Source organism: Prosopis cineraria, unplaced genomic scaffold (assembly GCF_029017545.1).
Source record: "Prosopis cineraria cultivar Desert tree isolate PC_DT_omini unplaced genomic scaffold, ASM2901754v1 PC4, whole genome shotgun sequence".
NCBI lineage: Eukaryota > Viridiplantae > Streptophyta > Magnoliopsida > Fabales > Fabaceae > Prosopis > Prosopis cineraria.
Window position 1 is genome coordinate 33,971,462 of NW_026555335.1, and position 17,173 is coordinate 33,988,634.

General features: G+C 33.4%; 2 protein-coding genes and 1 pseudogene across 4 annotated transcripts; 2 read left to right on the forward strand and 1 right to left on the reverse strand.

The window, feature by feature from the left end:
• Nucleotides 1-537: 537 nt before the first annotated feature.
• On the forward strand, nt 538-4,821 carry LOC129308494 (uncharacterized). Of its 2 annotated transcripts, XR_008592630.1 has the most exons (6): nt 538-2,481; nt 2,597-2,673; nt 2,840-2,951; nt 3,132-3,248; nt 3,746-4,384; nt 4,484-4,821. XR_008592630.1 is itself a non-coding variant. In XM_054949617.1 (5 exons), the coding sequence occupies exons 1-5, from the start codon at nt 1,108-1,110 to the stop codon at nt 4,097-4,099; spliced, it is 2,034 nt and encodes a 677-aa protein (XP_054805592.1). In that variant the 5' UTR covers nt 538-1,107; the 3' UTR covers nt 4,100-4,421. The 2 variants fall into 2 exon arrangements, 1 of the variants encoding a protein (XP_054805592.1); XM_054949617.1 differs by lacking the exon at nt 4,484-4,821 and having other exon boundaries at nt 3,746-4,421.
• A 129-nt stretch (nt 4,822-4,950) lies between these two features.
• Nucleotides 4,951-9,471, reverse strand: LOC129308495 (pentatricopeptide repeat-containing protein At1g13040, mitochondrial). 2 transcript variants are annotated; one of them, XM_054949618.1, is made up of 4 exons: nt 7,534-9,471; nt 7,053-7,145; nt 6,371-6,484; nt 4,951-5,572 (listed from the first exon to the last, which is right to left on the reverse strand). In XM_054949618.1, the coding sequence occupies exon 1, from the start codon at nt 9,090-9,092 to the stop codon at nt 7,545-7,547; it is 1,548 nt and encodes a 515-aa protein (XP_054805593.1). In that variant the 5' UTR covers nt 9,093-9,471; the 3' UTR covers nt 4,951-5,572; nt 6,371-6,484; nt 7,053-7,145; nt 7,534-7,544. The 2 variants fall into 2 exon arrangements, with proteins under 2 accessions (XP_054805593.1, XP_054805594.1); XM_054949619.1 differs by lacking the exon at nt 7,053-7,145.
• Nucleotides 9,472-13,886: 4,415 nt separating this feature from the next.
• The window catches only part of LOC129308712 (uncharacterized), a 79,377-nt pseudogene continuing 76,090 nt past the window's right edge, over nt 13,887-17,173 (forward strand).

Consider the following 17,173-nt stretch of genomic DNA (forward strand, 5'->3'; position numbering starts at 1 on the left):
TTTTTTCATACAAATATGAAGATATAATAAGTATTCGGATCCCTTTGTCTAAGATCTAGAGAGGGTTTAAACTCTTGTATAGTCTCACCGTTCGTTATAACTTTCATAGATGGAGACTTGATGCAAGCCGTAATGATATCAGATAGTCTGTCAATTATGAAAGGGCATTTCAGTCTATTGCAAGCCCTTTCAAGGACACATTATGGTGAATTGTTCCACATGGGCTGAGGATTTTTCAACAATACCAAGATAATCGATAGTGGTGAGATAATAACTAAACTATTCAGAGAATTGCTTGATTTAATTGACGTTAAAAACTTATTTGCATCACCAAGAAATGCATCGTTTGGCGTTTGAAGCAATCTGCTAAATAGAATCAGAGAAAATTCAATCCGCAATGAGTAGGTTGGTCAATTTCATGATTTGTCTGGACAACAATACACTTAACTTCTAAATATACTGGACGAGTGATTTGTCCGTTGCTATGTTTCTTGCGTCAAAGTCATCATCGGCCGCTTGGGAGGAAAACATTTTCTAGAATGTGAAGGAAAAGAAAAAGAAAATCATGTTGCCAAGTGGTTCGTCATTTCCACGCTGGAAAGACCGTAGGGGCACGAAAGGAAGGTTGTGTGTCATTTTCTGAATCGCCGTTCCTCTCACTCTCAGTCGCAGACGAAGTTTCCTTCTCAACCAAGCCGGCGCCAAAACTCATCCTCAAGCGGCTCATCATCGCCCTTTATTTTAATCACATTTCTTTTTCTTTATTTTTTAATTTTAATTTTTCATAAAAAAATTTAGAAGTGACGAATTGGGGCGCAGGATCGGTGACGGTGTTGTGTTGTGCTCAGTTCGGGTGCGAACATTTTCACCGTCGTCGTCGTCATCTTCGGTTTCCACTTGCCCACTACTATCAGCAGCCCGCGATTCCAATCAAAAGATCAAAAGAATATTCATATGTGGATTCATTATTAAACCGTTGTCCAAAACTCCCAAGTGTTCGTTCATAATTGGGTTTCTTGGATTTCCCAATTCAATACGGATTCTTTCTCCTTCCTCCAATTTCAAGGGCTTTGCTTTGGTTCCTTGATATCCGATAAGAGTATTTAAATGGCGGCCGCCGGCGACGAAGATGCCGATGCGGTCCTTAGTGATGTTGAGGACGATGACTGTCCCTTGCCGATTAGGATCACGAATCCGCCTCCAGAAGAAGTCTCCGTTGACAGAGTTAGGGAGCTTCTCGTGGAGCTCGATCGTGAGCGTCAAGCTCGCCAGGCGGCCGAGAATTCCAAATCCGAATTGCAGAGTTCGTTCAATCGGTTGAAGGCGCTTGCTCTTGAGGCTATCAAGAAACGCGATGAGTTCGGGAGGCAGAGGGATGATGCTTTGCGGGAAAAAGAAGAGGCTCTGAATTCGCAGGAGAAGCTTTTGGTCGAATTAGCCGAGACGAACAGAGTGAAGAATGAGTTATCGATACAGAGAGATGAGATTGCCAAGCAATTCGATGAATTGGTGAAGGAGAGAGACGATCTTCGAGCGGAAATTGGAAATTCTACCCAGATGTTAGTGAATGGGATGGACAAAATATCTGCGAAGGTGAGTAATTTCAAAAATTTTGCTGGTAATGGGTTATCCAGATCGCAGAAATACACGGGTTTGTCAGCTGTAGCATATGGGGTAATTATGCGAGCTAATGAAATTGTTGAAGAACTTGTTAAACAGATTGAGTCTACTGCTCAATCTAGGAATAAGACAAGAGAGCAGATGGAGCAGAGGAATTATGAGATTGCTATTGAGGTTTCTCAGCTGGAAGCAACAATTAGTCAATTAAGGGAAGAGGTCACGAAGAAAACTTCTGTTGTTGAGAATTTAGAGAGGACTCTTGCCGAGAAGGATGAAAAAGTGAATGAAGCCGTGGAGTTGAAACAGATTGTCGTTGATTACGATGACAGGTTGAGAAAGATAGAAACAAAGATGGAATCACAGAGGACTTTATTGATTGATCAGTTGAGTTTTGTCTCTAAAATTCATAACCAGGCTTACAATGTTATTAAGATCGTTGATGCAAATCATTCTGAAGTGTCAGAATCCTTGTTTCTTCCTCAAGTAACAGACATTGAAGAACTTATTCGAGCCTCTTTGGCAGGGATGGAATCTATAAATGAATTGATTAGAATTGTTGCTGAGAAAGCAAAGGATGTGTTTGAGAATAAAAATAATGAAATCAAGACTTTGGAAGATACAGTGATTCGATTAGTTAGGGAGAAAGATCAAATTGGTTCTTTACTTAGAAGTGCTTTGTCAAAGAGGATAACATCTGATCCAACTTCCAGAAAAAATGAGTTGTTCCTCGCTGCAGAAAATGGTTTAAGGGAGGCTGGGATAGATTTCAAATTTAGTAAGCTTTTTGGAGACGGAAGAGATACAGCTGCAAACGACAAGGCAAATGTAATGGAAAAAGAGGAGGATGACATATGCTCTCTGGTAAGTACTTACTAGCACTGTTTTGTTCCATTGTAAATTACTACCTTTAAATCTTTAATGTATTTTATACTTCGAAGTTTCCTTGGGGAGTTATTTATTAATATACTACTCACAGGCTGGTGCTTTGGAGAACGTTGTTAAGGCCTCTCAGCTTGAGATCATTGATCTGCAGCATGCTAGAGATGAATTAAGGTACACAACTTAGAACATTTCAGAAATTTTTTACTATCTGATTTGAAATTGGCTGAAAGTCTTCTTATTTTCACTCTCGGAAGAATATGTATAATTTCAGTTGCAAGTTGTGCTGACCCTTTTTTAATTTATTTTGGGTTTTACAACTTTGTTCAACTGATTTAAGGACAGAGTTGAGTTTACTTAAGCAGCACGTGGAAGCTCAGGCCAAAGAGCTCAACCATAGAATGCAACGAATAGAAGAACTTGAAGAGAAGGAGAGAGTTGCAAATGAAAGTGTATGCTTACATATCTTTTCTTCGTCATTTCATTGAGATAGTTACTGTCACCCGAATACTGATTAAATTTACCTATCGTTTGCGTATTTGAATGTTGAATATCCTGTGGACTGTATGACAGGATTTAACTGTTAATTCTTCTTTGATACTAAGTATGAACTTAACCTATTTATTATGTAGGTTGAGGGGTTAATGATTGATATTGCCTCTGCTGAAGAAGAAATTAATAGATGGAAAGTAGCAGCAGAGCAAGAAGCTGGCGCAGGCAGAGCTATTGAACAAGAATTTGCCGCACAAGTATGCCCCCTGTTTTAGCAGTTGCTCTTGATGTTCACACTATATTTGTTGGGATCAAATAGTAGGACTATTTTCATCACATAGGGAAGGAATGGTTCTTTTTCTTATTCCTGTAAATTCCGATATTCTTAGAAATCAAAGCTTCATTGACTATAGTACACCCCGGGGGGGGGGGGAGGGGGGGAGAGCTTCATTGAATATACAAATGGTCCAATGGCAAAGTTCAAAATTACTGAGCAAGTTTACTGGTTGCTAGTGACAAGTTATTTCCCTAGTTCCATACTTTCATCCTTGATACGACCTTTTATTCACGTATCATATTCTGATGTTTCCTCTCTTAAAGTACTGTTATGAGCTTGCTGAACAAGTTTAACACTGTAATAATGGTAGCTTGATATTTGTAGTGTATGCCAAAATTGGATATTTTCATTGTTCCTGCTCATTCGTATTCCTTTTTGAAGATGCAATATTCCTAATTACTGGTTGGAAATCTGCAGCTATCAGCACTTAAGCAGGAGCTTGAGGAGGCCAAGCAATCCTTGTTGGAATCGGAGAATAAGCTAAAATTCAAAGAAGAGACGACAGTGGCTGCAATGGCGGCAAGGGATGCAGCAGAGAAATCTCTGAAGTTGGCAGACTTGAGGGCATCGCGGCTAAGGGAAAGAGTGGAAGAGCTTACCCGTCAGCTTGAAGAGTTTGAGAGTAGGGAAGACTCAAGGAGCCGAAATCGATCTAGATATGTTTGCTGGCCGTGGCAGTGGCTTGGCATGGATTTTGTAGGATCTCATCGGCCTGATACGCAACAATTACAGGCTTCTAACGAGATGGAGCTCTCTGAACCTTTCTTATAATTGCACCATACTTCTTCCGTCTGCCTTTTTTTTTTTTTTTGGATTGCTTCATTTTTTCGTGTCCTGAAATTGTAGCTTGTAGCATCAACATCCTGAACAATCTCTATTGATCAACCACCGTGAAATTGTACAGCCCGAGTATCTGCTAGTTTTGACTTACCATTTGGTTGTCCTTTGTGATCTTTTCATTGACACATTTGTAAACTAGACTCCCCAAAATTTAGAAAGATGGGTTGTTTGTGCAAGGCCCGACCTGGGGCATGACCAGGAGCGATGCTTCAGCTTGTAAGTCAATACTATGAACACGTTACATTTTCTTTCATTGAGCGAAATTCCATAGGGTTGGCCCAGCCCTTAGCTAAACTATGTTCTTAATAATCACAGATGGATCTGTCAATCATGGTAGCTACTCTGAGGTTGTTCATTGAAAAAAGGATTTCCTTTACTCTGATGGAGAGCTCATGTTCCCTTTGGGCTTTCGACAAGATTTTGAGTCGAGATATTTGCAGCAGAAGGAATTGATAATCGTTACCAGGAGCAACAGAGGATGGGAATGTGGACCACCTCGAAGAATTTTACCAACGATTCATTTTAAGGCAAATCATGAGACTTGTCTAGCCGTCTGTGGAGGCAATGTTCCAGTTGTTCTTCCTATTTCTAGTCTTCTTACCAGGTTGGATTTTTGGAAGGTAAAAATATACGAGGAACTTGAGCTTTACCAAGTCTGAAGTCAACTGTTAGATTACCTTGTGTATAATAATAAGAGAACTCAACATCTAGGTTAAAAAAAAGTCTAAAACAGCTTGAACTTCCTTTTCTAAACTAAGCAATGAGGCGAACTTGTACCTAAATTTTGAATTCAAATATTTTACAGTCCTAAATTCCATTCCTTTATACCAATTTCTTTACAAATATATAAATGTATACGGGTAAAAGATCTAATTTACTGAACTATAACCAAGACTTCCTCTTGGATTACGAGATCACAACTTCAAGTAATATAAACCCACATTTAAGAGTACCCGCTCCAATGAACTTAAAATGGACTGAAATCTAGAATTGATAATAATATCACTTCATGTGAACCAGATTGAAAAAACTTCAATCATTAGACCATATTTTGAACTTCACCAACAAACACCTAACCTCTTGAAAATCAAACCGATGCTCCTATCAGTTGAAATACAGTTGTAGAAGAATTTGCAAATCACGGAGGGGCCAATCTGTCAGTGTGGTAAATGCCTTGTGGGCATTTCACCTCAAACTTTGAAATCAAACAAAGGAGATTGAGCTAGGCTCTGTTTTGATGCCATCATATTTTTCAAGCCCAAAAATGGACAGCCAGATGTGCGCCTAACCTTTGAACTTGAAAATATAAACTCATTGGCTTCCTGCACACTGACTTCTAAGAATTCATAGTTTCATTTCATTCATGCTTTTGCTTCTAGTATTTTGACATTCTAGACCTCGCCCCTGCATATTTTAATAACAATGGTGAATTAACATCAGTGAATAAGTTCTCCTCCCTCATTATGCAGAGATAGGAGAGGGTAGTAGCATTGTGCAATTATTATCATATACTATGAAAAAATATGACAACTAGAAGTGCATGAGTAGAATTATATCAAGTGTAGTGCTGGCATAAAGTCAACATCTATATCAACTAAAACTGACGCACAACGTACATAGAAATTCAGCTTCAGTTGTCTACCCAAAATATATATACATATATATATTGAGCTTCAGTGTAGTTAGATAAGACAGAAATTCAATGAACCAGGTGATTGACATTTTATTTCAAGGGGAATCAAAGTTAAGTCCCAAAAGATCAATTTAATGATAGTCAAGTCCCAAAACTTTTTGCCAAAAAATGAGTTGCAAATTAGGCGATTAAGTCTTATAGGCCACTCTCAATAATCTGCAACAGAAACCACCATATTTGCAAATGTTTGAACTAATATTTGAGACTCATTTTTGCACAAACTTTTGAAACTTATTAGTTAATAAATTGATCTTTAGGGACCTAGCTTCCAATTGCCCTTAATTTTACGTTAATAGTAGACAACACACCCCTACATGCATGACATTGTGACCTTATCTAAGGATAACCATTGTTACAAGTTCTTAGTTTCAAAGCAACTACATGGAATAAGCATTTATTTATGGTTTTTATTTTTTACAATATGACGGCACAAATTCTTCATATTGAGCAATTACTTGATAAATGTTTTCCACGCACTGATGGGCCAAAAAGTGAAACAAAAAACTTACCTGGTAACTTGAGATTTGGTAGCTTAGAAACCCTACAATTACATTGGGGAAGCTCTAAAGGATATATGCATCCAAGCTTTTTCCCTTGCCTTCTCCTCTTAATCTTCTTTCATCCTGCACATATAAACAGATGCATTAGATCTCAAGACGGTCAACAACTTTAAAAAGCATTTCAGGTCTTAACATGCATTCAGGAGGTAAAGAGAATGTTACAGTAGTCATGTATATCAACTAGGGTAACATATATCCATTGCACTACATTAAATATTGTACACATTATACTACTTGATACCTTTTTATACTCTACATACAAACATATGTGTAAGAGGGAGCTGTATCTTAATCTTACAAGCGTTTTATTCAAACACTTACTCCTCTAAATCTGTCTTTTCCCATCAAATATCAAAGAAAACAATATTATAACATATATGCTTGAAATTCAAAACGTTATACGCCAACAGATATGGATTCCTTTCTTGCCAACAAAAAATATGAGACCACAAGAAAGTTGTAAGGTGCACCACAACTTTTCAGAATCTAATTCAATTGAATACTGAAAGCCTAATTAATCACAACAAGCTTAACTTGTAGATGTTTCATTTTTGAATGATTATCTGTTGTGTTATGAGCAGTCTTGGAACTTGAATATAATGTTCAAGAAGGAACTAGAAAAAGGATTTACCATGATAAACATCACGGTAGAAGGAATTAGACATTGCTCACACCAAGGTGAAGTTAACATTGAATGAGTATCTCCAAAATCCAAATTAATGCTCTGCAACACACAACAAATGGTATAGCGAATATGATAAACTTCAACCTAGTGAAGCAAAATAGATATTAACAAGGGTAGGCTTGCATCTCAAGAAGAATATAAACTAGTACCAACACGAAAACAAGTTAGCAATAAAATAGTATAGCAGATTAGAGTATGTCATACAGTGCAAAAGCACAAATAAGCAGAGTCTGGCAACAGCATGGTATTGCACTGTGGGGAGCAAAACGATTTGGCAAAGATTTATTGGTGTTTGACATGCAGAAAGACGATAACTCTACAAATGTGTTAAGCATATATTATAACAAAAAATTAAGTAAGCTTAAGCTTCGATTCCATCACACAGAGAAATGAGTTATGTAGTTTGGAGGTTCACAAAAATACAAACCACTGCATTCCTCATGTAGCATCACTTGATTTGATGGCATTGATTAGAGTCTCAGAAAGAAATCTATCAAGAGTAAAACCCTTCTCCATCATTTGGTCCCAAACCCTACAAGCAACGGAAAGCTTGTTTTCCTTTAATAAACCTCTGATGATCAACTTGAAAGTCACCTCATCAGGACAGAGTCCTTTCATCTGCATTTCATTATATAAATGCAAGGCCTCTTTTATTTTAGAGGCTTTACAAAGCCCGTTTATGAGGGCATTATATGAGATCACATCAGGACTTATTCCATTCTCCACCATATCGCTGAAGACACTACAAGCCATACCAATCTTCCCAGTCTTGCATAGGTGATCAACAATTGTCGTATAGAATATACGATCAGGAACCAGATCCATCCTTGTCATTTGATCAACAAGTTCCTTGGCAATATCAGAGTTACCGTCTAACAAAAAAGCTTTTATAAGGATTGTGTATGTCACCACATCAGGTCGAATTCCCTTTCCATTCATTTCCTCAAACAACTTGTAAGCCCTTCCAATCTGACGAGCCTTACAAAAAGCTGTTATAATTGTATTGTAAGAAACAACATCAAACTGCCCTTTCCTTTCCATTGTCTTCACCATCATTAGATAGGCCTTCTCCAGCTTACGAGCTTTACAGAGACCCTTAAGCAATTCATTATAGCTATATACATCTAGTCCCATCCCACCTCTCTCCATCTTCTCCATTAACCTCACTGCCTCATCCAGCATAAGCTCATTACAGCAATAATCCAACAATATGTTATATGTAACCAAATCCGGCTCACCCCCATTTCTCCTCATGAACGATTTGATAGTTAGAGCTTTGTCAATCCTACCCATCCGACAGAACCCACTTATCAAAGCATTATAAATCAAATTATTAACCTCGACTCCACCCTTGATAACACTGACGGTAAGTTCATATGCCAAATTAACCTTTCTACCACTATACAACCCAATAACAAGCGCCGTGCTAACCTTACAATCCGGGGATAACCCCTTTTCAATCATATTATCCCACATTTGAGTGGCCTCATCAAGGCGCTCGAATTTACATAATGCGTGAATAATTATGGTATATGATACAACATCAGGTTCTCTTCCTTTATCAGACATGCTAGAAAAGACCTGTAGAGCTATGTCTAACCTATTCTCACGGCATAAAAGATTCAAATAAATGTTAAAAGTCCAAATGTCAGGGACAGACCCCAGATTATCCATGTCTTGGATAAGCTTCTCTATGAGGGTAAAATTCTTAACTTTACACAAACCAGAAATAAACCTCGAGTAAGTGAATGGCGTCAAAGAAAAACCTTGGATATTCATCCTGCAATAATAATATTCAGCCAAATCAAAGCGCGATTGGCGAACCAAAACACCGATGAAGCGATTGTAATCCAAGCTCAAGACGCGGCATTTTGATTGGATCATTTCGTTGAAAACTTGAATGGCTTTGTCGATGAGTCCTGCTTTAACGTACTTAGAAATTTGAGAGCTGTATATCTGGCGGTGAGCACCAAGACGTTGAAACATATCAGCAACGGACAGAGGGACTTATACCATATTTTGGGGCGTTATTCCTAAAGCCAGATTTTGGAGCTTTTCAACAGGCATTGGATTTCTTTCTTCTTTATCCTCTCACCCCAACCTTTACCCTTTACTTTTTCTTCACTTCAAGCATGCACCGATTGTTGCCTCCAGCAGCTTCTCATGGATGTCGTTGAACGTCTTCTGCTCGCCGCCGCCGCCACCTGTCGAGGTCGAGGGTTTTGGATTGAGATCAGAGAGATAACAAATGGAGTCATGTGCGTGTGAGCCATGAGTGATTGACGAAGATTGAGAGTTGGAGAGGCGTCGCAGGGGAAGGTAGGAGATAAATGTTGAGGAGACGCCGCAATGTCAAAGCGTTTGCATTCCGTACTCATCACTTGTGCTCGTTAAGCCCGGTGGCCTTCCATTTTAGTTTAAATTTATTTCTACCGTTTATTTAAATTAATTTTTAAATATTTTTAATATTATATTTATTAATATAAAAATACAAAAAATTTTAATAATTTTTTTTATAATTTTATAATTTGATTATACACATTGTTTCTAAATAATTCAAATATAATCTAAATAATCTAATTTAATATTAAAAAATAAAAAATTTATAAATTAATTATTTAAATATATATTAAATAGTTCAGATTTAATAGTATAATTTTTTTATATTTTTATATTAATAAATATAATATTAAAATATTAAAAAATTAATTTAAATGAATGATAGAAACAATTTAAACTGAAATGAAAGCCAAAATGTACAAATTAATTTAAGCGTTCATCACCGAATGCAGACGCTACAGTAAATGGGGAGGTAGCAAGTCACGAACTGATAGTGAATTGGTGGGGTGATAGCCATGTCTAGGGTTTCTAAATGAAATTAATAAATTTACGAGGCTTTTCCATATATAATCCACTTTATATAATTAAACTTAATAAATTACCGAACATTTGTTATTTTTTTGTATTATAACCATTTTAATATTTAGTTAAACTTTATATGATAAAACTATCATCTTTATAAATATAGTTGGTAATATAGATCAATTCACAAGTTAACTTGCAACGGGTTGCGAGCTTGGTGAGGCAAGTTGACAAGACCTGCATCTTGTGCAAGTTGTATTTTTACTAACCTACAGTGCTAACCCACCAATAAAAAATATTTTTATATATATTTTTTAATTTTAAAAATTATAAATTCACTTCTTTTCATTGTTTTTTATGATAGAAAAATCATATTTTCTTTTTAAAAATTAATTATCCAAATAACAATAAACTACTTATAAATCATTACAAAAAATACACATTGAAAATACATTAATATAGTCCAAAATAAATATATATCAATCACAAACAAATATAATAAAAAGTTTAATTACAATTTAAAGTTTGAAGATTTTTTCTAATCAATCATAATATTATAAGTTTTATCAGAAACTACAATAACATTAATTATATTAGACCATCTCAATAGATAGTTTTATTAGGGAGATCTAATGAATCTTTAATTTAATTGAGCTTGAAATTATACAAGTCCACTAATATTTTATCTTCATTCAAAATCTTAAAATATAGCGTTTGAGATTTTTAAATTCATATATACACATGTTTTCAAATCTAGCTATATCAATAATGTGATTAGCTTGTTAGAAGTCAATTAGTTTAGATGTGTTTATATTAGAAGTAGCAAGATTATAAAGTAATTTTTGTTGTCCAAATGAAAATTTATAGAAGCTAATTTGTATAGCTGGGCAATAGAAATTTATTTTTCATTTTTTTATTATCCAAACGAAGGCTTCCTACTCTTTGGTGAAGGTTAATTAATTTAACTGTTAAGGGTATGTCATAATACCTTGAGCCCGGTTATGGTTTTGGGTGGTCCAGCCGAACAAATTTTATTTTTTATTTTATAATTATTAAAATAAAAATTAAAAAAATTAATAAATTTATTTTATTATCAATCTAGATAATATAAATTTAATCTTACAGTCTAATTTAATATTAAAAGTTTTTAAAATTTTTATAAATTAATTATCCAAAACTACTTTTGGAGGTTTGATTTTAAAATTTTAATGGGTTTGAGAATTGACAGTGATTTATGATTTTTGTCTTTTTTAATAATAACTTTTTAATGTTCGAATCTATTTGGATTGCTTAAGTAAGTTTGAAAAAATTCAGGCCAAGCCCAACCGAATTCAAGCTTGGCCTGAATACTTCAAATAAAAAATAATTTTTTAAAAATATATAAAATATATAAATATTAATTAATTCTTTAATTTTTATATTATTTTATACTAAAATACCATATATTTAAATACATTACTATAGTTATTTTTTAAAAAAAATTAAAAACATTTATATTTTCATATTTTTATTATTTTTAATCAATAAAATATTTCAAAATAATAGTTAAAATATATTTTAATAATTTTTGTATTTAAAAATATTTTGAGTCCTATACATCATTTGCGTATCTAAAAAATATATTTTATACTTTTTATAAAATAAGATAATTAATTTTAAAAAAAAATAAAATCAAAAAATAATTTTAAAAATAAAATTTAGGCATGTTCAAATTTCCAACACTACTAGTAGATAAACATAATAAATAGAATAATATTCTTGAATAATTATTTAATTATCGTCTATGCCAAACTTAAAAAATTAAGAATAAACTAAAATAAATACCTTTTATATGTAGGAGTTAAAAAATATAAAAATTTAAGAAAAAAAATTCCAAAAAATAAGTATTTTATTTATAATTAAATGATTTTGTTTCATATAATATAATGATAGCTATTTTTCTCATATTTTTAAAAAATAAAACAGTTTACCCAAACGTTATCAAAAACTTTGAATTAATGGGAGCAATAATTTTTAGTTAGTGATCTAATCGTGATTGAATTGAGATCAATTTAATCATAATTAAAATAATATAATTTAATTAAAATATATGAAATATTTATATATGACTATAATAAGAGTAATATTTAAATAAATAAGACATTAATTTTTAAGTAAAGAAAAAATTTATGAATAAATTACATATAATATAATAAAACAGTAATAGAACTACTTAGATACAAAGTTGATAAGTTATTATTTTTTATTTTATTCTTTTAAAGTTAAAATAATATTTTATACTTGACAGAATTATTTAAAAATTAAAATTGATTCAAAAAATTTTAAAAATATTTTTGAAAAGTTTTGAATATTCGGATAGGCTCGAATAAGACTGAAGTCAAAAGGTATTAGGGTCAGATTTAGCCATATGAATTTTTAAAAAAAAAATAAAATATTTTAAGTTCGGTCTGAATTGAACTTGACCTGAATAAATTCAGCACGCTTGAATTACTGACTCTATCGTTAGCCATCATGAACTTTCATCACTAATTACTATTGGCGCTCATTAATTGTCATTATTTGGCACCACAACACCACCACCAATTGTCATTCGTGACTATCAACTGAGTATCATTAGTTTTTTCAACTAGCTACCATTAATTACTATAATCACCATTGTCAACCGCCATTAGAGAGCATTATTTTTAGTTGCTATTGTCAACTACCATCAACCATTATCACTAACCTTAGACTCTACCATTGTCAATTAAAACTCTTTTGCAACTTTAAAATTATTTTGAAATTAGCTTAATCAAACATTATTTTATTTTATTTTTTAAAAAGAAATTTTTAAATAGGGTTTATAAAATAGTTTTTGAATATGAAAAATGAGGGGAGAAAAAATCAAACAAGTCTCAAGTTCCCAATTTCCATTGTAAAGCAGGATAAGAACAAGATTTATTAGTATAACCATATAAGTAATTAATTGGGCACCTTAATTTGACAACCTCATATCATGTCAAATGGTTCAAAATTCCTACTTTTAAACGTTACTCCTTTTTAGTACATACATGATCAAACCAAGCCAAAAGATGGATCGATCGGTGAGGGTGAATAACTCATTTTTTTCAAAATTTGATGAATATATTTATACTTTGCATTTAAAAATACATTTACAGAACAAGTCCAGAAACTAGATCATATCTCAATGGAAAATTCATTTATTTCACCACAGTAAATTATACTATATCTGTGTGTGTGTCACTGTGTGTATAAATATATAATACAAGTATAAAATTTATACTATATCACTTGTATTTTGAGAAAATAATAATAAAATCTTTCAAATTATATAAATAATAATATGATCTCTTAAAATATTATAATTTCATAGAAGTCCTAGAAACTTTTATGTTAATAAATTTTAAAGTGAAAAAAATATTTTACTTTTATTAAAAATAATAAGCTCTAAACAAAATTTTTATTTAAGGAATAAAAATTTTTGTTATATAAATTACAAAAATTAAACAAAAAATTATAACTTGTTAAGTATAATTTTGCTATTAAAAAATAAACTCCGATCACAATTTTTATTTAAAAAATAATAATTTTTATTTTATAAATTATAAAAATTAAATAAAAAATTATAACTTATTAAGTATAATTTTTATTATTGAAAAATAATTTCTTAAACTAATAAACCACAATCATAATTTTTAAAAAAAAAATAATAATTTTTATTTAAAAATTATAATCACAATTTATCAATAAAAGTAAAATAATTTTTTTAATTTAAAATTTATTAACACATAAATTTTTAAGAATTTTAATAAAATTAAAACATATTAAATTATCATATATATATATATATATATATAAAATTAAGGAAAGTTTTATTGTCATTTTTCCTTGTATTTTTCTGATACCATTGTTTATCACTCGCATTTATGAGCATGATTCTTACAGATTTCTCATTTTCTGGAGAAGAGCGAGACATTGATGAATCAATCCAACGAGGCCCGCGAGTCCTACCCTTTCCTTCAAAGCTGTAAAAATTTTGTTCCTTTTCTTTCTCCACTGCAGGATAAGTTTCCATTTGGTAAATTACTGCGAGACGGCATGAAGTAGCGACGTGGTTGAACCAGGGAGCGATCGGGACAATATGCGACCTACCCGAAGAAGGCAACCATTGTACAGCAAAAAGACAAGCAGCGGAATAATATATGTAACCGACAACAGATTATTTTACATTATTTCACTTCTTTGCAGAAAGTTAATTTCAATAACTTCTTAGCGACTTCCATTCTATTGTTTTGGGGAACAGCCACACCAGCAACCATGAAGTGTGTCTCCGTGACCTCAATCTGCTTCTTTCTTCTTTTGGTTATTCAGAGATTTGTCAATTGTCACTATTATCATCTTCTTTGGTCAATGTTGGTGCATTAGCTTAATCAGTAAAGCTTGTTTCTGAATAATTGTTTCTAAAATCTGCTTATTGAGGAACGGTTTAGCTATTGTTTAGTGAGTAACCGAACTTACAGTGAGACAACTTTCTGGAATCATGCAGTTGAAAGCATAGCTGGGTTGCTGATTCCGGCTAAACTTTTCACATCTCATTTATTTTACATCTTATTTATCTAGTCAACGTCAATGTGGATTTATATTTTCTTACACCTAAAAGATAACGTGCTCAAAATTCAAGAGGAAGATCTTTTACCTTGTTATCCAAAATCTGTTGTAGCTATGGACCCAAGTTGTGTATATTTTGAGCTACCGTAGTTTGGTCATATTCTTTTAGTATACGACCTATAATCTTTTGGGTATCAGCCATGAGTAACAGACCTTTCTGTCGTCAGTTGTGAGAAATTAGACGAACTAGTGGCAAACACATGAACATATTGTTCTCTTATTCTCCCCTGAAGCATCTGGTTAGACTTTTCGAGTTCCTTTAATCAAATTTATTTGATGGACAAGATTTTGTTTTCACATAGTTGATAGTTTATTTTAGTGTGACCTCTAAAAATATATCTGAGAATGAGAGGGGCCTATGGCAAGCAAGTGTCCCACCAAGAGGTTGGAATTCCTATGATTCCTTTTGCTGGACAATTTTTGAAGAAGAATTCTTACGGAGTGCAGAAGTCATCTCCCAGTGTCTCCATGTTCATGGATATGAGGTATAAATACTGCAGGCCACTATATGGGTGAATTTGAATATTTTAGCAGTACTCTAGTTGAATCTTGATATGATTTCATTCATGCATAAACCTGCAGTATGTTGTAGTGGATTACCTTTGGTATAGAAGGAAAGTTGAGGGTGCTTATACTGATTCTCTTGGATTTGATGTGATTGATGATTGGGGAAGGATGATGCCTGATCCACAAAGGTGGCCTTCTTCTAAAGACGGGAAAGGGTTTAAAGAAGTGGCTGATAAAGTACATAGCATGGGTTTGAAGTTTGGGATTCATGTTATGAGAGGGATAAGTATTCAAGTGGTTAATGCAAACACCCCTATCCTTCATCGGAGGAAGGTATTGCTCCACATACCTAATTTTCTACTAAGTTATGATACATGATAATCTGTTTCTTATTCTCTCTAATGATAGTACTAATCAATGGCACACTTATGTAACATATTTTACCTAAAAATTGATCATTTGGAAGATGTGCATAACTTTGCATGAGGACTATAAGTGATATTTTTCCTTTTTGGATTTTTGTTACTCAAATAAGAAAACAATCTAATGTTGAAGTTGGTCTACTCAGATCTTAAGAATTTGTATGTTTGTTTTTGGTTGACCTTTGAATTCATCCTTTGCTAATTTTCTAGGGAGACGCATATATGGAATCCAGTAAAGTTTGGCATGCAAAAGACATAGCAATCCCAGAAAGGGCTTGTGCATGGATGCCTCATGGTTTCATGAGTGTAAATACTAAGTTGGGGGCCGGAAGAGCCTTTTTGAGGTCCCTCTATGAGCAGCATGCTGCATGGGGTGTTGATTATGGTATTCAATTTTCTGGTTTTATATCCTGCTAGATCAAAATATATACCATCGCATTAGCAAAATTTATGATCTATTTAGACTATTGATTGCTTTCAATACATCCTCCTCACCTAACTTAAGCATTTATACTTTCTGTTTCATCCAGAAGTTCGTGGACTTTGTTTGAGAGAGTTGTATTTTTCAAGTTTCCTCAAATTTATGGTGAACTTCTAATATTATTGGAAACTTCTATCTCAAAACACTACAAGACTAAATCTATTTAGCCCCTTTCTTGAGCGACACTTAAAAATTTAGTGGCTTAAGGTTCCCTTTTTTCTTTTTGTTTTTGTTTTAAGCATTTCAGACTTCTAGTTATGAGTCAATGACTTGGAGAAATTGTTTATATCTGTAAAGCATAAATTGTTTATTGATTTATGTGTGGGAAAAGAGAGATAGAATGTCATCAAAGAAATCTCAAGTAGTTCTACTTGTAACTCTTCTGCAAGTTTGATGCATATGAATTTTTCCCTTGCAGTGAAACATGATTGTGTGTTTAGTGACGACTTGGATTTGAATGAAATAAAATATGTTTGAGTGGTATGATATGGTTTCCCAAGTCCTCTTTATCTATTATTTACACTCATATCATGCTAGATTCTTTCATCTTTACACCCCCCCTCTCCCAAAGAAGAGAATCCAAAAAAATAAGAGAAAAAAAAAATAAATGGTAGGTCAGAAGCATTTTGGCAAAGACTTATTGGGCTTCCTTACTTTATGGGATGCCATGCCCAGATTCTCAAGGCACTTGATTGACCCACTGCATACTATCCGTCCCCTGGAACCAGCGTGACACCAGCCATGGCCAAGGATGTTAGTGGACTAGTCAACTTGCATCGCATAACTGGAAATGACTAGGACACATGGCATGATGTTGGGGCTCATTTTGATGTAACAAGGTGACTAATGTTAGCAACTCAACCTTCAAAGTAATAAGCAATTGTGTTACTTATTTATCTGTTTTCCAATACCTTTGTCTTTCTATTTTTATAATTTCACTTTATTCCAAATCAGGGATTTTTCTACTGCTAATATGATAGGAGCAAGTGCTTGAAAGGGATATTCATGGCCTGATTTAGATATGCTACCATTGGGATGACTAACTGATCCCGGTGATTACTTTGCTGCTACTTTTTAGTGGGTTGGTGATAACTTGTGAGTGAACTAAATCTGCTGGCTGCATGAAG